Raw genomic sequence first — 21,053 nt, forward strand, 5'->3', positions numbered from 1 at the left:
TATTGAGGACTGGGTTTGATTACAGCAGACCCAAACTGTTTGTTTGTTTGTTTGTTTATTTGTTTGTTTATTTATTTATTTTGTGATTTCTATCCCGCCCTTCCCAACAAGTGGCTCAGGGCGGGTTACAACATAGAAGTCTAACATAAATAGGAATTAAGTGTAAAACATTTAAATTCAAACATTAGACCATTTAAAACATTAAAGCATTTAAAACATTTAAACAGTTAAAACATTTAGAGGCAGCGAACATCCAATATAACTGCGCGGTTTCTTATACCAGCTAGTCATAGGCCAGCCGGAAGAGGGTTGTTTTACAGGCCCTGCGGAACTGGGTAAGGTCCCACAGGGCCCTCACCTCTTCCGGCCGCTGGTTCCACCAGCAGGGGGCCATAGTAGAAAAGGCCCGGTCCCTTGTTGATTTTAAGCGGACTTCCTTTGGCCCGGGGATGACTAGGAGATTTTGTGTTCCCGATCTCAGCACTCTCTGGGGAACGTGCGGGGAGAGACGGTCCTTCAGGTAGGCAGGTCCTAGGCCATATAGGGCTTTAAAGGTAATAACCAGCACCTTGTACCGGACTCGGTAAACTATCGGCAGCCAGTGCAGGTCCCGGAGCCCCGGCCGGATGTGCTCCCTTCTTGGGAGCCCTAACAACAGCCGGGCCGCGGCATTCTGCACTAGCTGTAGCTTTCGGGTTCGGCACAAGGGCAGCCCCATGTAGAGAGCATTGCAGTAGTCCAACCTTGAGGTGACTGTGGCATGGATCACTGTTGATAGATCGTCACGTTCCAGGAAGGGGGCCAGCTGCCTTGCCCGCCTAAGGTGAAAAAATGCGGACTTGGCAGTGGCTGCTATCTGAGCCTCCATCGTTAAGGAGGACTCCAATAGTACCCCCAGGCTTTTGACCTTGGTTGTAAACCTGTACAACTGTGGTTGTAAAGTTTAGTTTTATGTATTTCATGAACTCTGCTTAATGCTTTTTATTTATATTGCAAGCCGCTTTTTATTTATATTGTAAGCCGCCTTGAGCTCTGCAAGAAAGAAAGGTGGCTAAGAAATGTTCTAAATGAAATAAATAGCATTTGAACACAAACCTTCCTAGGATGCAAGAATGGGGAGCAGACTTGTCACTTCCCCATGGAACTGAATTTGGCTAGACCAGTGCCAAGAGAACTCTGTGTACCCACACCCGAAACAGAATTTCACTATTGGCAAGCTTGAAATAACAGACCACCATTTCCCCATGCCTATCCCACACTGACACAATTTTAGTTTAATCTTAAGGGGAAAGGCCTAAACTTGTGCTGTATGCCAAGAGAATAAAACTAGAAATTTGTCCCTAGAGAAATCCTCCTACAGTTCATTCCATACAACCGTCAATCACTTCCAGATTAAAAAGTGGGTAAAATTATATACATGAGAAATTAGGCTACAAGGTTCTAATCTCTCATGACCCACACAGTCTAGGTCAAGCAGGCCTTTTGGCCGACCCAGTAGAACCAGAAAGCTTTCCCAAGTACTGGTCTTGGCTCTGAACACAAACTTCTAAGATGAGGACAGAGAGTTCTCCGTATACATCTTGGTCTAGAAATAGGACCAACTTTTTAATCTTGCCAACAGTTTGTACAGTTTTCTCCTCCCTTTTGATGCGTTCTCTTAAAATATAAAGCCTCTAGTTTTTCCAGTCCAACAGCACTCACTGTTAACCCATGAATGCACCTTCACAGGATAACTTAAACTGTTTGCACACATTTCACTGTTATGTTTGACTGTACACACACACACAAAAAGTTCCTCCCAGTAAATGATCTGGCAACACCCAATACTCCCTTCTCCAGATTGGAACTTCTAGCCAATAGTGGATTGATAGCCAGGACAAGACTTCATTGGCACTCTGATCAATGGCTTTGATCAGCGAAAATGGTCCTTAAATTTTGCAAGACTGCAAGCATTTCCTCTATGCTTCAGGCAAGACTCACAGGGTTCCTTCCATGTTACATGCATGCTGAGAAGGAAGGAAATGGGGACAGGAGGAGAGAAAAGTGAGAAGCTGTCCAAGACACACTCCTCTGACTTTGGCATAATCAAATTTCTGCCTGTTCTGTGTGACAAAGCTTTTGTTTTCAAACGGGGCTGGCTCAGGTGACCAGCAGTTACACAGAGGCACACAGCTGAAAACTACATTCTGTAAAACTACACAACAACCACCACCAAACGTAGCCACCTTATGAACAATCCACTCTTACTGGTCACAATGCAGCCAGGAGCTTGTGCTCTTTTATTACATCTGCTTTTAAAAGGGGGGGGGGGGTAGTCAAATCCAGAGGATAAATCCATTCACAGACACTGGATGGATAAATGGGACCACCATCTTTAGAGGCAGCCTTTGCAAAAGTGCGCCCATTTTAACAAATATATAAACCAGGGGTTCCCAGTATTGTTAATGGGACACTTCCCATCCCAACTCAAACAGAACTGAGTGCCTTGTTAGGAGTCCAAGTGGTGGTGTGCCACAGATATCCCATAATACTTTAATAGCTTTCATGGTCCATTTACTAATTTGCAAACACATATATCTCACCTTTCCATCAAGCTCAAAGTGCCTTATTTGTGTGCATATTTCTGCCAGGAAGCCACAGTTTTTCCTGGTATTATCCATCATTTCACCATTGCTTTCCTGCTGGACAAAGGCCCCTAGTTATAACTTATCATCCCTTAGAGACAGATCAAGGTGGATAGCCGTGTTAGTCTCTCTGTAGCAGTAGAAAAGAACAAGAGCCGGAGCCCAGTAGCACCTTAAAGCAGGGGTGTCAAACATGCGTCCCGGGGGCAGAATCAGGCCCCCGGAGAGCTCCTAGCAGGCCCCTAAGCAACTGCCTGTTGTCTGCTTCCTTCTCCCTCCTGCATCACAGCTTGCTTTGCAAGGCTTGCTCAATCACACAGGAGCTACAGAGCAAAGCCTCTATTTTCTCCATTAGCCGAGGCTCCTTCCTTGGGGAGGAAGGGAAGGAGAGAGAGCTTGCTTTGCCAGGATCTCTCTCAATCGCACAGCAGAGCTACTGAACCAAGCCTCTCTTTCTTCTATTGGCTGAGGCTCCTCCCCCCCTGGTCCCCTGAGGACGGAAGGAAAGAGCCAGAGCGCCTGGATCCCGTGGGAGAGATACAAAGAAAGCACTTTTAAGACCAACGAGTGCTAATGTTTTAAGCATGTATTGGTTTAAGGTTGTTTTTTTTAAAACAAAACAAAACAAAACATAACCTTTCATTGTGTTTGCTTCTTTATAAAGTTTATATCTCTGCTACCTGGCATTACATTTTATGACACACATGGTCCAGCCCGACAAGGTCTGATTTATGTCAGATCCGGCCCTCATAGCAAATAAGTTTGACACCCCTGCAGGTTTAAAAACGAACAAAATTTGTGGCAGGGTAGGAGCTTTTGTGAGTCATTGCTCACTTCTTCATATATCAGCAGCTCTTTTCTACTCATCAGCCCTTGAAATCATACCACTATGATAACATTTGGAACCACATGAGGCAGGAACCACATGTGAGGAGTTTCAGGGGGCCCATCCCACCTAGGCTTCCCAACCCTCCCGCCCTGGCGGGGGACCCCAGGTTTTCCACCCTCTTCCCCCACTCCCCAAAAAAATGGAAGCGGGGGGAGAGGGGGGAAACGGCACCGGGGAGCATGGCGAGTCGCCCGGAGGCCGCCGCGCCGCACCGCTGCCGCCCCCTCCCTGCCCACCGCAGTTGCTCCTCCGAGATGGGCCCAGGCTGAGCCCATCTCGGAGGAGCAGCACGGCGAGCGGAGAAGAGGCGGCAGCTGCGGGGCGGCTTGCCACGCTCCCCGGCGCCGTTTCCCCCCCTCCCCCTAGCTCCACCCCAGTGTCTCCTGGCTCCACCCCCAAAGTCTCCTGGTTCCACCCCCAAAGTCCCCAGATATTTCTGGGGTTCGACTTGGCAACCCTATTCCCACCTGATTAATCCTCCCCCTCCTTGGCTGGGTGACAATTCCAGCTGTCACCAGGGGACACAGGGATGATGTTTCTGCAGAGCTGGGATAACATCTGAAGATATCTTAGGGAGGATCCACAGGTCACTGGACATTGCTTTAATGTCATCATTCAGCTCCAAGGATTTCCCTGCCTTAACAGCATAATCCAGAAGGTAAATTATCATAATCATATAATACCCACTTTGGATCCGGGAGAGGGGCACAGCTGGTCACACAAAGAACAGTGGGGATGTCCTCTCGGATGGCTGGAGCTTACAAGGCTTTGTTTTTTTAGGAAAACAGAGTTGGCCAGTCAATGACCCAAGATGGTTCCTTCAAGGCCTTTAGTTGGGACATGGTTGGAATGTCTTGTTTATTTAGACAGAAAGCTGCATCTCAGCCTAATGGGGCTGGAAATTATCAAGACTCAGCAATGGCTGGATAAAGCTGCCCTTACAGTACACAGGCAACTAACCTGTGTCAATCAAAAAGGCACTTTGAGGGTTGTGTCACCTTTCCAGGTACCCACCCTTATAATCTCAGGTATACATTCCTGAAACTTCTATCCACTTTGTTTAGGGTCTTGTTGTGTCAACTTCAGATGACCCAGCACTTGAAGCAAAAAACCAAAACGCCCCCCAACACTGCCTCTTCCTCGTGTTCACTAGATCACCACTTTAAATTAATATTCTTTTTTATCTTTTTTTCAAAATTAGTGGGGTTTAAGACAAGGCTTGACAAATCCCAGGTGCCAAGGCAACGTGGTGTCTAGAAACATCGCTGTGGCACCTAGTATTTTCAGCAGTCATTTATTTTAAGTGCCTCTAAATGATTCTCAGGAGATGTACAAAGCTTATTTAGGTGAGGAATTAGAGGTTATCTTTTTTGTTGCGACGGAAAGCAGCGTTACCCCATCTTATTTCTATGCTACAATACTTTTGTTAAATTTAAAAAAAATGGCAAGTAACTTCGAAGAGTTTAGAATTGGGGTCTGTGGAAGCATTAATTAGAAAGTGTGGTCATTCAAACATGAAATCCTGAAAACTGAAAAATAAGGCTGGCTCTAGTTATGGGGAGGGCAGGATATCAATCTAATCTAATAACATAAAATAAATTTTTGGAATAGCTCATGAAGTGAAAGAGAATTTATCAGGAGCTGGTTTAAGAAAATATACAACATCACTTTCATAAGTATGAATAGCAGCACTTTTGCAAGGCCCCACTGGGCACACAGAAGTATCCCCTTTCAAAAATATGACTACAATCAGGGCTTTTTTTTGTAGCAGGACTCCTTTGCATATTAGGCCATATACCCCTGATATAGCCAATCCTCCTGGAGCTTACAGGGCTTTTCTTACAGGGCCTACTGTAAGCTCCAGGAGGATTGGCTACATCAGGGGTGTGTGGCCTAATACGCAAAGGAGTTCCTGCTACAAAAAAAAGCCCTGACTGCAATTAAGAGCCCTTTCCTAGCCAGCAATTTTTTATCCTGCTCTATTTCTAAGGATAACACAACAAAAAATGCAAGTTAGTGACCAATTTACTAAGAAGTATATAGAAATATAGCCGCCCTGAGCCATTCGTGGGAAGGGCGGGATATAAATCTCGAATAAAATAAATAAATAAAAAAAAATAAAATCAGTCCAAATGTCCAAAACATGTATACTCAAGTCCCAAAGTAGTGTGGTGACAAGCCAATCGATTAAGTACTTGTTTCTTTCCAGTCTTCATCAGACCTGGGACCAATATTGATTCAATTATATAGATTCTTTACACAATTTTCAAAAAAGAGGGACGCAGAGCGTCTCCAGCAGCAATTTCACATCGGCTACAGCTCAGTATGTGGCTTCTTGTGCATGCCAAACCACCTCTGAGCATCTCTTGCCTTGAAAACTCTATGAGGTTGCCATAAGTTGACTGTGAATTGACAGCCAAGAAGCTCAGGATGATGTCCGTGCGCAGCCCTTAATCACTCTATCCTCGCAAGAACTCTGCAAAGTAGATTATATTGGACAATAAGCCATTAGTCAGGTCTCATTCCATGAAAGGCACAGTTAGACAGGGATCTGAACCTGGTTCTCTCTCCCAGTCCTACTCCAACCCACTAACTACTACATTTAGGCAGGGCTTTTCTTGTAGCAGGAACTCCTTTACATATTAGACCACACACCCCTGATGTGGCCAATCCCCCAAGAGCTTACAGGGCTCTTAGTACAGGAAGCTAATCAAGCTAATGCAAAGGAGTTCCTGCTACAAAAAACACCTTTTATTTAGGCAGGGGTGGAATTCTAGCAGGAGCTCCTTTGCATATTAGGCCACAGACTCCTGATGTAGCCAATCCTCCAAGAGTTTACAAGGTTCTTTTTTATAAGCTAATATACAAAGGAGCTCCTGCTAGAACGGCCTAATATGCTAAGGAGCTCCTGCTAGAATTCCACCCCTGAATTTAGGCTTACCATCTACCCACCAATGTCGATTAAATGCTGGTCTGCAGCCTCAATCTCCTCCCCTCAAGAAACCAAACAATGGGAGGGGGGAAAAATGGCCAGAAAATGGAAATGCTCTAGGAACTTTACCATGTCTCTGTGATCTAGCTGTGTTGGTTTGCTGAAGCAAAAAATCAAGAGTTTTGTTCATTGTGGCATAAGGTTATTGAGACCCACAGTTCCAGAATGGCAAAATCACACTTCTTTCAGAAGCGTTGTATTTAAAAAATTTCATCACCATCTAGTTCACAAATGCATGCAGGCTTCTTAGGCCTGTATTTCTGGCTGCTATTAGGCTTAGAAACTAATTTTAAAAATTAAAGTAGTCTGAGACCTACCCAGAAAGGGAGCCACACTGTTGTCCCTCCCACACAGCTGCCATTATGGTACCAGCAAGGCATCTGGTGGCAAAGAAGCTTCCCTTTGTGTTGGTTCTGATCTTCTGTGCCTCATGCTGCAGCCAAATTCCCTCAACTTCCTCACAACTTGAATAAGAACAGGCCATACATCTCACGGACCACCTATTCCAGGGGTGTCAAACATGTGCCCCAAGGGCCAAATCAAGCTCCCAGAGGGCTCTTATCAGACCTGCTAGTAACTTGCTGTCATCTACTTCCTTCTCTCTCGCTTCCTTCTGCATCACAGTGTGCAGGCTTGCTCAATCGCACAAGAGCTACAGAGCAAAGTCTCTATTTCATCTATTGGCTGACCAGCACATGAAACAACTTATGTACAAGAGCTCACATTGTTCAGCCATTTCATGTTTCCCTCTGGGAAACAGGCTCAAAGCATTGACCATGAGATTTCTGTAATGAATGTCAATAAATCAAAAATAGGTTTGCAACTTACACACAAACCCCTGAACAACATACTCAAGATTGCTACAACACAGACACTGTCTCCAGATTTTGATGTAATAATTCAGAGCAAGAGGTGTCAATTATCAGAGATGGTTAAATAAACAAAAATATTGCAAGAGTACTAATCTTTAAACATACAGAGAGCCAGTTTGGTGTAGTGGTTAAGTGTGCAGACTCTTATCTGGGAGAACCGGGTTTGATTCCTCACTCCTCCACTTGCAACTGCTGGAATGGCCTTGGGTCAGCCATAGCTCTCATAGAGGTTGTCCTTGAAAGGGTAGCTGCTGTGAGAGCCCTCTCAGCCCCACCCACCTCACAGGGTGTCTGTTGTGGGGGGAGAAGATATAGGAGATTGTAAGCCGCTCTGAGTCTCTGATTCAGAGAGAAGGGAGGGGTACAAATCTGCAGTCTTCCTCTTCTTCATAGTCTAAGTTTTAAATAAATCTTTAATTGTGTTTGTCTGTGTCCTTTATAAAGTTTATATCTCTGCTACCTGGCATTACATTTTATGACACCCATGGCTCAGTCCGACAAGGTATAATTTATGTCAGATCTGGCCCTAATAGCAAATGAGTTTGACACCCCTTGCAATCCTGCTGTTCTTTTAAGTTAAGATCTTTTATGCAGGCCCCAGACATGCCCTAGCTTTTGGCCAAAACTTTATGGTTTAACTCTGCGGGTTCGACACAAATTCGGCAAGCTTAGTCATCAGTAAACAAATTGTTAGCTAGGGTTTGTGGCAGTGAATGTAACATAAGAAGAGCCCCGCTGGACCAATGGCCCATCTAGTCCAGCATGCTGCCTCACACTGGCCAGCCAGTTACCCTGGAGGGCCAACAACATGACATAGAGGCTGAGACCTTTCTCCCGATGCTGTCTCCCAAGACCGGGCTTCAGAGGCTGACTCTGTTGAGGTTCCCATTGGTCACCCATGGCTAGTAGCCACACACAGTCCTATCCTCCACGAATGTGTCTAATCCCCTTTCAAAGCCATTTATGCTTGTGGCCACTGCTGCACCCTCTTGCAACGAATTCCACACTTTAAATCATTCAGAGTAAATAGAGTAAAGATGAACGCACGCTTCCGTCCGTTCTTATAAATTTCCCCTGTACCCTGGATTATGACCAGGCACAACTGTAAAACAGCCCTCTTCCGGTTGGCATATAATTAATTGTGATCGGAATGCCTGAATATTAAATCTCGAACATCAGATTATTGAATACTGGAAAAATCTGAAGGATTGATTAAGGGAAAGGTAGCATAGTGCATATTGATGTGAGTTTTATGTATTTTTAGGTATTTTATTGTATAATTATTAATGTATTTTATTGTATAATTATTAACGTATTTTAAACTGATCCTTGTTAGCTTTTAGTGTTGTAAGCCGCCCTGAGCCCACCTCGGTGGGGTAGGGCGGGATATAAATCGAATAAAATAAATAAATAAAATAAATAAATAAATAAAACTGACAGTTCTGGTTTTGACCTAGGAAGCCCTGAAAAGTCTGGGATCTGGTCGTCTATAGCAGTGATTGTCAACCATTTTGGAACTGCAAACTTGTTTGCTTTTGTGACACCCCCCAACAGAATAAATCCTACATTTTATGTAGAAAAGCATAATCACACTTGATTCTATTAGGCACAACTACATGCACGCAGTGTTACACCTGAAATTAAATACGGCAAAGTAATAAAACTCTACATACTGAGCAGATCTTTCCGACCACCTCCCTCCTACTCTGGTCTCAGAAACTCCTGGTGCTTGATAGCCAGGTGGCCCAACAGAAAGTCAAGTATATTTACGACCAAGTATATTTAAGAGCCAAGTCAGTATATTTACAGTGCTGGATATTTCCCAGGGAAAAGTGCTGTATGGCTTTTTAAAGAATTAGAATTAACGAAATTAATTTTGTTTTGATCATTCTGGAACACCCCTTGCCTTCACATCAACTGAGATCATCATAAACTATTTATCTTCAGGATTCTGAGATTAGTCAGGTACCCACCTACCACAGACAGGTGCCACAAGGAATTCACTTCCCTCCACCAAGAGATTTACCCCTAGCAGTGTTGTTCCCTCTCAAATGCCAGGTTAAGCATGTCCTTTCACTTTTTAACAATAATCAGTATTTATCTGGCCTTGGCCTACCTATGCATATTTTAGGCTATATAAATGTATTTTACAGAATTTAAAATTATGTTTGTAAACCTGGCAACCTAAGTAGTGGGAAGGCAGACTGCCAAGTTATAGGGTTCTTATACTCATGCTGAACTATATAAATGCAAAGTGCCCTGAAAAAGCATAATAAGACATTTGAAGCCGGAGGGGGAAGGGGGGGAGATTTCCCAGTTTTTTTCTGGGAAAACAATTTTTGGAAAAGACAGAAATATATGCAATATTCAGTGAGTTATAAACCCTAAATGTCTACTGCCTTAACACAGAATGCATTATTTAAAACACAGCGTACGAAATAAAAAAATTAAAGTATAAATGCTTTAATTTCTACAAGCAAAGATGCAAATATATCTAACACTACAAACATAGTGCAAACTGCTGCACCCTACGCTATCATGGTGTACACATTTTCATTTTTGTCATGAGTGATAAGAGAAAAACAGACGCTGAAAATACAAAAACTTTATAACTTTATAGTGTATGATTTTAACAGAAACAGTCTTAAGTCACAGTGGATCTAGCAGTATATATGGATACCAAATATATACTAAAAGCATATTTATTTATTTATTTAGGATTTGTATCCCGCCCTTCCCACAAGTGGCTCAGGGCGGCTTCCAACAATTAGTCGAACATAAAAATTGAACAATATTTAAATATGTAAACAGTTAAACATTTAAAACAGATAAAACATTAAAACTAATAAACAATCCAAATATATATAAAACAGAAGTCTGGCAAGCTACATTGAGTTCTCATCTTAGCTAGGTGTAAGCTAGCCGGAAGAGGGTCGTCTTACAGGCCCTGCGGAACTGAACAAGGTCCCGCAGGGCCCTCACCTCCTCCGGCAGCTGATTCCACCATGTAGGGGCCATAACAGAGAAGGCCCTTTCTCTGGTGGATTTCAAGCGGGCTTCTTTTGGCCCAGGGATAGTAAGGAGATTTTGTGTTCCCAACCTCAGTACTCTCTGGGGAACATGTGGGGAGAGACGGTCCTTCAGGTAGACAGGTCCCAGGCCATATAGGGCTTTAAAGGTAATAACCAGCACCTTGTACCGGACTCGGTATATCACTGGAAGCCAGTGCAGGGTCCGAAGAAGTCCGAAGATATGGATTCAATAGTGAATTACAATACACATTATAGCATCCTATTTCTGGGCAAACTTAGTCACATTTAAGCGACAAATGCATCCTTGAAAATATATCTGTCTATATTTATGTTATATACAGTGCCACGAGTCTCTATGGTCCTTTTCACATTACCTTTCTACATCTGATGCTATTTGTTGTTGGCCCCATTTTGAGTAAATCGATTCAAGGATTGGGGTTTTATTCAGCAAATTTCCTTCCATTAATGAGCCATCTCTGAAGTGCTATGGTCATTTCAAACAGTGCCACCTTCCCCCGCCCTTTTTCGCTGCATGATCTTCCTTGATCTTTTAAAAAAAACATTGTAAGATGAGAACTATTGTGCTAAAGCGCTATAGTGGCACCACTGAGATTCACTGACAATTAGGGTTGCCAAGTCTAATTCAAGAAATATCTGGGGGCTTTGGGGGTGGAGCCAGGAGACTTTGGGGGGTGGAGCCAGGAGCAAGGGGTGACAAGCATAACCGAACTCCAAAGGGAGTTCTGGCCACCACATTTAAAGGGACTGAACACCTTTTAAAATGCCTTCTTTCCATAGGAAATAATGAAGGTTAGGGCTCTTTGGGGCTCATAGAATTGGACCCCCTGGTCCAATCTTTTTGAAACTTGTGGGATATTTTGGGGAGAGTCACAGGATACTATACTGCAAATCTGGTGCCTCTACATCAAAAAACAGCCCAGATACCCCCAGATAAATTCTCCATTATTTCCTATGGGAATAAGTCTCCATAGGGAATAACAGAGTTCCCAGCAGACATTTCCCTCCCCTCTCCCTGCTTTCTGATGACCCTGAAGTGGGGGGAGGGCCTCCAAACCGGGAGATCCCCTGCCCCCACCTGGGGATTGGCAACCATATGGAGTAAATGGATTTCAATGGTGCTGCTATGGTTTAGCGCTATAGTACTCTCCTTAAATATTTTTTTAAAATAAAATCGCGAGGGGGAAAAGTGGTATTGTAGGAAGTGCTATGTATATTTTAAACAGCACACCACACTGATTCAGGAGGGCAACCAAGGGGCTGAAAATGGAAGAAAGCCGTTTCCTCAAAGCGGCTCTACCACACTTTGCTAACCTGACGCAAGCGAGTTCGTATCAACAGGTAAATAAATTCCGCCAGCAGCCAGTTACTAAAATGGGCCTGCCTGAAATGACGGGGAAAAAAAACAGTTAGCAACCAGTTACTAAAACGAAGCACAAAGGCAGCTTGCAAAGGGCCTTTGGTATTTCTTGAGGCAAACTAACAGTTTTCCCTCTGGATTATGATCTTCTGGCTAGAGCTAAACTTAATCAAAATCAATACATTTGGAAGGGGAAAGGAAACATGTTTACCTCAAGAATGATTCCATGAGGCAACAAGAGACAGCAAGTGTTCCCTAAAGCATTTCCCACAGCCCCTTTTGCTCACCTTGCTTTTTGTCTCCACATATTAAAAGAATGGATTCAAATTTTTATTTACCTCCATTCTATGGGGGGCCCCAGAGTACAGAACCTGACTATGTCTACTTTATCAGGGCAGAAAAATCATCTTGAGCCTGGTGAAATAGGCTGGGTCCACATATCCAAGAGCATGGAGCAGCAGAACGAACTTCAGATGGCAGGTAAGCAACTATATTTTTCTAAGTCTGCCTGTGGTGAAAAGTGCTGTAGGATTTTCAAGGCAAATAGAAGCAGTTTGCCATTGCCAGCCTCTGCATAGCAACCGTGGATTTCCTTGGTGGTCTCTCCAGGCCTCATTTTGGGCAGAGAGCTCACAGGAGCGGAACTCCAGAACCTCTAAATTTTATTGTGCTCATTCCCCCGACCAAAAACACTTGTTTCTGGGCTCCATTGTTCAAACCCCCTGTGAGAATCTTGCTGCACTTTAAGATTTGACAAACTTTCTAATATTTCCCCTCACCACAAAATGGGGAAATAACCAAAACACATAAAGCAGACAGATGGAAATCCTCATCATGCCACTGTGGCCACATAGGAGAAAGTCATTTTAAAAGTATGAGGGGAGTCAGGTTTTATTATGACAATTATAATTCAAGAAGCATTTGAAGGTAGATGCTGAGCTGATATAATTTAGTACACCTTCCAGTGATGTCAGGGGTATGTGGCTTGTGCTAACGAGTCGTGCTAATGAGCTCCGGCACCACTTTTTCTATGAAATGAGCATCCAAATACTGACAAGGGCTGGCCCTGCTTAGCTTCCGAAATCTGACAAGATCGGGCTGGCCTGGGCGATCCAGATCAGGGATCCAGTCCCTCTACATTGGCTATTTCCTCTTAAGTAGAGGAATGGCACAGCAGGAAAAGAGGTAGGCTAGAACTTCTCCCTTTCTTGGGTTAATTTTTCCCGACTTGCCGGGAGTTTATACTTGGAGGAGCATTAAAAATGTGACATTCCCCACCTGCTGTCTGAAGTGGTGCAGCTCATTCTACCACCTCAGTTTGCTGCATGTATAGACCAGGCCGCAGATAGAAAATTTAATTATGATTTTTTATAAGAAATATCCTAACCTGGGGCAGGGTCATAGGCCATCTGCCCCTTGCAGAAATGGCTTCCCTGGCACCCTCCCCAGAAAGAGAAGCAAGCAGAGCAACCCTGGATTTCCTTGGTGGTCTCTCCAGCACTGCACATCAGCAGCTGACCATCAGTCAAGACCTTCCCTCCAGCGCTGCCCCCCCTTTCTAGGGTGCTGGGGGGAGGGTCTCCAAAAATGGGCATGCTGATCCTCACAGACTGATTCTCAGCTCACTCAAGGAAGGATATAGACATGCTAGCCAAATTGCATGCTAGATCAGGGGTGTCAAACTTCTTTGTTATGAGGGCCGGATCTGACATAAAAGAGACCTTGTTGGGCTGGGCCATGTCAGACTGGGTCATGTGTGTTCCTATTTAAGATTAGGTAGCAGAGAAATAAACTTTATATAGGATGCAGACAAACACAATTGAAGATTTCTTTTTAAAAAAACCTTAAGCTTAAACTAAAACATGCTTAAAACATTAGCACTTGTTGGTCTTAAAGGTGCTTCTTTTGTACTTCTCCCATGGGATCCAGGGAACTAGACAAAGGAAGCTCTGATTCTTTCCTTCCTTCCCCAGGGGACTGAGGGGGGGGGGAGGAGCCTCAGACAATAGAAGGAAGAGAGGTTTGGCTCAGCAGCTCTGCTGTGCAATTGAGAGAATCTGGCAAAGCAAGCTGTGCCTCTGCCCCATTCCTCCCCAAGGAAGGAGCCTCAGCCAATGGAGGAAATTGAGCAAGCCTGGCAAAACAAGCTGTGATGCAGAAGGAAGCAAGAGAGAGGGAGAAGGAAGCAGATGATAGCCAGTTGCTTGGGGGCCTGATAGGAACCTTCTGGGACCCTGATTTGGCCCCCGGGCTGAATGTCTGACACCCCTGTGCTAGCTCTTCACACCCATTCCTTGTGTTACTAGTCATGTAACTTTTGCTTTTAGATCAGTTTTTCTTCACAGCTAGGTCATGATGGTACCCCCAGCAGATATACACAACTAGTCTTTATTTAAACATTAACAGTTTCTGCAGCCAGGTTTTCCAAAACTGAGGAAGTGAAAATGAGAAATGAAGAAAATCTCAGTTGCTTATTCACCACCACCCCCCCCCCAACAACAACAGTATGATAAACCCAAGCAAGGGCTGGAACCTTACTAGTACACTACTCACTGGCTCCAGTGGACCACTGAGAGTGGTGAAGTGATTAAGAGCGGTGGACTCTGATCTGAAGAACTGGGTTTGATTCCTCACTCCTCCATGTGAACCCTGCTGGGTAACCCAGGGCCAGTCCCAGTTCTCTCTGAACTCTCTCAGCCCCACCTGCCTTACAAGGTGACTGTTGTGGGGGGCGGAAGGTGACCGTACGCTGCTTTGAGACTCCTTAGGGAGTTCTGTGCACTTAGACAGATCACGAGAATGAGGGCAGGAAGGGCTACATCAGCGCTTCGTTCTCGTGGCCCTTTTTTTACATGCCCAGGGAAATGCTGTTTGCCACTCAGGGGGTCAGGCAGCATTTTTTCTCCAGGCTAGTTTTACCAGGGATCAAGAGGGCATGGAGTGTCAAGGGGGGTGGGGAGGTGTTTGTAAATTTCCAGCATTGTGCCAGGGGTTGGACTAGATGACCCTGGAGGCCCAAGTCTATGATCCCTCAAGATAGAGAGAAGCAGGGTATAAAGAACCCAACTCTTCTCCTTCCACTACCAATCAAATAGTATATTTCAGGGGTGGCCTACGGTAGCTCTCCAGATGTTGTTTGCTGACAACTCTCATCAGCCCCAGCCATTGGCCATGCTGGCTGGGGCTGATGGGAATTGTAGGCAAAAAACATCTGGAGAGCTGCCATTGGCCACCCCTGGTATATTTAGTCACTATGCAGGTGAGAATTTAACTCATTCATTTTTGTTATGTCATTTGTTAGTACAGGCAAGAGGGAAGATTCCCAACCTCCCTCCCTTGCCCCAAAGCAAGATTCAGGGGCAAATCCAGCAATATAACGAAGTTTCCCCTACTGACCGCCTGCTATAACACCATGCACCCCTCAAGGAACATAAGCAGTCTCTAGCGGCCTAGGTTCACCAACCTTAGGAGTTATTTTTTTAAAATTACATTTTTTTTTCAAAACAATGTCATTCTTTTACAGTAACCGAGTTAGTTTTTGTAACTGGCATGAGAACCAAGCCTTTTGCTATCTTCTCTGTCATTCTAATGAAGCTAGTGCTTTACAAGGTGCCCAAGTCTCTTTGGCCCACTCAAAATGCCCCACCCTAGAACTGGGTGACCTGAGTTTCTATTGGCACAGCAAGTGCTAGAAAGGAGTCCCAGCTGGACACATTACCACTTTCAGGCATATTTTCATTTACTCAAAATAAAAATTATAGCAGCTTGTCTATCCTTTAATGGACACTCTCTCTTTTTTCTACACCAAAAACTGGAAAGCCCCCTTTCAACTGTTGTACTATTTCTTATTTTTTAAAAGGTTCCAGTCACTGACCAACTCCCAAAATCATAACCCTGAGACTGGAGCAGTACTATACCATGCAATTATTTTAAAACTTAAGTTACTAGTTGTCGTGGCATTTCATAATTAGAAGCCAATCTAAGAATCATGCAAACATTTATGATACATAGAAAGATCCTCAGATTCATTCATTTACAACCACAAGCCGGGGTTATTAGCCTACCAGGAAAGTACAGAGAAATCTTAAAGAATTATTAATCTTTGTGAAATTGTTCTATTAAATCTGAGTCCAGCCTACCAGGAAGGTACAGAGAAATCTTAAATAATTATTAATCTTTGTGAAATTGTTCTATTAAATCTGATTTAGCTAAGACTGCACTAGGCATTAGGCAATAAGAAGCAAAGATAATCATCAAAAATGTTGGCTTGTTCCTTTGCAGTTATAAAAAGCCCAGGGGAAGGTTGGAAGACAAACATCTGGGCCAGATGATCTGGGCCACCTTAGTCTAAGCATACTGTAAATGCACTTATTCTATTCAGTCAGTTTTTACTGCTCCACAGCAGTCATCTATCATATTTTGCTGCTGAACCAAAACATTTATAATGCACAGAACTTCAGCAAATTCTATTGCCTCCATTTTTTTTATAGAGGAGGCCATTATATTGCATATTATTTTAACCTAACTTAATCTGGGGCTCCTTTGACTGTTGTGGTACTAAGATGCATCTCGTCCGCCTCTGCAAAAGCATTACACTGAAGTCCCTCTTACATCTTTTGCTGCAGAATAAACATGCAATGGAAAACACGCAACATAAATTGAGAATTCCATGCTTCGTAAACCATCAAAAAGGAAAGCTCACTGTTCTCAGCAACAGACTTTCCAACTAGCAATATAATAAAAGGCAATACACAAGAGACTCTTCATTATTTGGACAAGCAACAAGTACTTTATAATCAGTGTTCCCTCTAAACTGAATTAGCATGAGCTAGCTCACAGATTTGTAGCCCTCAGCTCACACATTTTTGTTTTAGCTCAGGAAAGATGACCCCAAAGCACAATAATTGATGCCAGTAGCTCACAACTTTAATACCAGTAGCTCACAACGTAGAATTTTTGCTGACAAGATTCTGCATCTTAGACAGAACATTGTTTATAATGTCCATGTTCCCAACTCAGCTTGCTTAAGCATACAGAGAATCCTTCTCCCTACAGATAAAGAAGTGGGATTAGGAGCATAGAGGGAAAACCCTGATAGTGCAGACACAAGTGGTAAGGAAGGGGGAGCCAAGTTAAACACTTTTACACTGGAATCACAGAAACTGTTTCATACAGACATCCAAAAAGAAGAAGAGGAAGGTATGAAGAAACGTGGAGTTCTCTAGCAGTAATGCACCCCAGCAGCGGTCCCCCAAGTGGTGACAGAAGCATGCTGGCTAACACAGGGAGCCTTCAGTTTTAGTGTGTGGCACATTTTGGCACCAGACTATGATCTGGGAAAGTCTTGGGTGAAGGCACACCTCCACATCAGCCTGCAAAACAAGTGCAAGGGCGCTAAGAAGACAAGCACAGAGTGGGCCCCAGCAAGTGACAAAATGTGATCTCAGCCATTCCTAACAGTGCACTGATCCAGGGGGGCGTTCCCACCAAGGTGCATCTTTTGGCTTGTGCCCAGTTAAAGCCTCCCGGGCCAGCAACAGCAACCCACTCTGGGCACTGCCTCTTCCTCGATCTCGACCCCACCTCCGCCTCCTCAGCTCAAGGCAGGGCCGTCTGGGAGGAGGAGGCTCTCTATCCCACGCAGGCTTCCCCTTTGGCCTCAGATGCTCCCAGTGGCGGCCTCCGAGGCAGGGCTGAGGGATGGAGGGACATCTTTGGAGCAAGTCGTGCCTGGGGCTGCAGGCTCTTCTTTTGTCCTCAAGCCTTCCGCTCCGGCCACCTCTTCCCCAGTTCCATTGCACCAAGTTGCTTTTCACCTAGCAAAACCCCTGGGAGAGGGCGGCCATCGCTGTGACCCGGGGCCGCTGCTAGACAAAACTACACATGCCTTTGTTTGATAAAAGACATTCCCCCTTCAGGAAGCTGCCTTGGCGGCGGCGAATAAGAAAACCACGCTGCGGCCACCTGAGCACAACCCCCGTGCCCCCAAAGGAGAAGCCCCACACATCAACCCTCCCGCGCTTTCAATCTCTCTCTCTCTCTCCCTGATCTCCACGCAGGGCCTTTTGGCTGCACCCCCCCGGAGGGGCGCGATGGCTGCAGCGTTTCTCATGCAGCTGGAGAGGGGGGAAATCCCCCACGCCAGACCGGCCCGGGTGAAGCGCAAAGCCGGGCTCCAGCCTCGCCTGCAGAGCGCGCCGGCGTTCCTGCACCCTTGCAAAGGTGCGCGGCTCAGCTCGGTTCACACGATCGCGCCCCCCCCCTCCCCTCGCTTCTTTGCAACACGCCGCAGCTCCCCGGGCAGGCGCGACAAGCTCAGCCCAAGACCCTATTTTTAAACAAGGTAAAAAGCAACCCACCCGGCCCGGATTTAAGTTACCCGAGTTATAAATACGAAGCTCTCCATTCTCTCGCCCCCCCCCCCTTCTTTCCGTCCTCTCCCTCCCCAGCTTCGATCTTCGCCCTCCTCCTCCTCCCCCCGGAAGGGCAGAGCGGAGCACCCACCGCGGCTTCTGCGCGCTGACCCCAAAGTCCCAGCAGCGGCAGCAGGAGGAGGAGGAGCAGCGAAGGCGGCGGCAGGACCAGGCAGCCGCCGGCCGGGCTGGGCTTCATGCTCCCGGGCGCGAGAGGCTCGGCTGTGCCGGGTCTCCTCCTTCAGCAGCCTCGCAGGCTCCCCGGCGCTGACATGGTGTGCACCGCAGCCAGGGGAAGAGGCTGGACTGCGCGGGGCTGGGCTAAAGGAGCGCCGCCGCCGCCGCCGCGCTTGCCTGTCCCCTCCCCCTCGCGCCCCTCCGGGCGCCGCTCTGCTCAGGCTCGCCCTCCTCGCGGGACTACTTTGTCCCCAAAAAGGGAGCCCAAGCGGCTGGGATCCATCCGCCGCCTCCAGATCTGAGCCGGGCAGAGCCGGCGCCGCCGCCGCTGCGGCTGTTTCTGGTTCATGCGAAAAGTTGTAGGTGTTGTTCAAAAGTGCTCTTCTGGGATAAGCAAACTTTTCCCGTGCGCTTTCAAGCGGGGTATGCTTTCTTCTCAGGCTTGCCCAAGAATAGCATGCACTGATTTTGGGTAGATAGATCCAAGCGGGCAGCCGTGTTGGTCTGAAGCTGTAGAACAAAGTAGGAGTCCCGTTGGCACCTTTAAGACCAACCAAGTTGTATTCAGATTAGACGAGGAACGAGGTAAGCTGACATTCTGAATACAACTTGGTTGGTCTTGACTCCTACTTTGTTCTTCTACTGATCTTTCTGTCCATGTGGCGGAAGAGAGTGTAGATGGCGGAAGGTGGGGGGGGGGGGGGGAGACGACGGAAGGGAGGCGGCTCGGCCAGGTGTGGGGATCCAAAGGTACCTTTCGGTGCAAAAACCCTAGTTTGGGCGATTTGCAAAGAGGCGGCGGCAGGGAAGGGAAAAGAAGACCCGCCGTGGCTGGAGCGGTTTATTGGGCAAAGGACCGGGGCAGGGGGTTGCGATCCTATGCTCTTCCACTTGGGAGCTGCTATTGCAGGATGTATAGGATCGGGCGTATCTGAAAAGAAGCCCTATGGAATCGAGTGAGGTTTATTTTCCAGCGTAAGAGTGAAATGCAGGGCTGCTGTTACATGGGAGTAAATCTCATTAATCCACGCCAGTTTTAGCTCCGAGTAAAAAGCGTGTAGGATCGGGGCAGCGTCCTGCTGTCTTTTAAACAACCGTGAGTCAGTTTCTATGGGACGAACAAAACGGAACGGAACTGGGTGCATTTAAAGCTCTCAGAAACGGGGAGGAGCCTCGAATCCGGTTCCTGGCGAGTAAATCCCACACCTCTCTACTGTGTGTTGCCATCCGAGAAGACCCCTGGAGCCCAATCCTAATTTGAGTCTACTTAAATCTCGCCAGTGCTTAGTCCCAGCTAAATGCGCACAGACAGGATTCCACTCTGGATTGGGGGGGTTGGACACCTGCCTTCAGGATGCGTCTAAACCCTCTGCGCAACGCTGCTGGATAGCGCCCGTGGGCTCGATCCAGCCCAGCTGAAGCGCTAAAGAGCCCATGCAGGCCCACAGTAAGCAGTCTAAGGCAAGCCTGTGTGTGTTTACCTGGGAGTAAAGACAATTGAATATACAGGGACAAGTTTCTAACAAAGCAGACAGAGAGGATCGGGTTGCTCCCTGAACTCAGCAGGGGCTGGGCGAATGATGCCTCGGGCGAATTGTGATCCATAAAACTCCTGTATTTAATTCCTTGTTCCCATAGGTTGGCAAGGGGGAGGAGCGTCCTCTCTTCTGCGCATTTAAAGAGCGGTTGCCCGGGAAAAACGTTTTGAATGAATGATCTACAAGCCCCCAAGCACTTCTGGCGAAATCTTCTCCGGTTGGTTGCAGCGACACCCGTCCCGAATAAGGAACGTGGCATGAAAACGGAACATCTCTGAATTGACAATAAAGGCAAGCAAAAAAGAAAAAAAAATCCTTCCCCAATTTCGGTCTTCCCGATTTTGGAGGTCCTGGGACAGATCCGAAATGCGCTTACTCCGAATGAAGTGCCACTTTGCTCCCCGGGCCCTTACTTCCGAGCAAGCCTGCCGGTGCCCTGTCCGCTTTACACACTACTGCTCTGCTAGACACGTTTCCTTAGAAGTCAATGCGAAACAGTGTGCGTGCACACGGAAAGCTTCCCCCCAGAATTAACCTTTATTGGTCTTAAACGGGCCATGCCTGGACTCAAGCTTTTTTGTTCTCCCTCGGCTCAGCGTGAACAAAACCCTCAGCCTAAAACTCGCGGGTCCTGACCCCGGGAACGACGCCATAGCTGTCACTTTGGAGGAGCCGGCATTCCTGCAAGCGATCAGGATTCACACGGCGTGCTGAGTCCAGCCCGTGGCTCCTGAAGCCCTCCCACCCCACCCCACCCCACCAGCCAGCGTGGAGAAGGCATCTGCCTCTTTAAATCACCTCTCCATGGCTTGAAGAGTGCATTTAAAGTTGCTTTCTTTCCACCTCTCCATCCATCTATTCCCGCCTGTCTGCTCTCAAACACCTGACATTCAAGAGTCAAGCGGCACCTTTAAGACCAACCAATTTTTTATTGAGAACGCCAGCTTTCTAAATAAACAAACAAATAAATAACAATGGGTTGGTCTTAAAGGTGCCACTTGACTCCTGCTTTATTCAACTGCTTCAGCCCCACGCGGCGGCCCGCTTGGATCTCTCTGACATTCGAGTCTTGCGGCTCTCAAACATCGGATGTTTATTCTGCGTGGCTCTCACGTTAAAGCAAGTTCGGCCACCCCTG

At 46.2% G+C, this 21,053-nt stretch overlaps 1 protein-coding gene across 1 annotated transcript in view; it reads right to left on the bottom strand.

Annotated features, from left to right (window-relative positions):
- Positions 1-18,408, bottom strand: part of COL4A5 (collagen type IV alpha 5 chain) — a 232,606-nt gene extending 214,198 nt beyond the window's left edge. The window contains exon 1 of the mRNA XM_060250114.1: positions 18,292-18,408. Within this exon, the coding sequence (XP_060106097.1) occupies positions 18,292-18,399 (108 nt within the window). The 5' untranslated portion in view covers positions 18,400-18,408. The remainder of the gene's footprint in view (positions 1-18,291) is intronic.
- Positions 18,409-21,053: the final 2,645 nt, after the last annotated feature.

The sequence above is a fragment of the Heteronotia binoei genome, chromosome 11 (assembly GCF_032191835.1).
Source record: "Heteronotia binoei isolate CCM8104 ecotype False Entrance Well chromosome 11, APGP_CSIRO_Hbin_v1, whole genome shotgun sequence".
Classification (NCBI taxonomy): domain Eukaryota; kingdom Metazoa; phylum Chordata; class Lepidosauria; order Squamata; family Gekkonidae; genus Heteronotia; species Heteronotia binoei.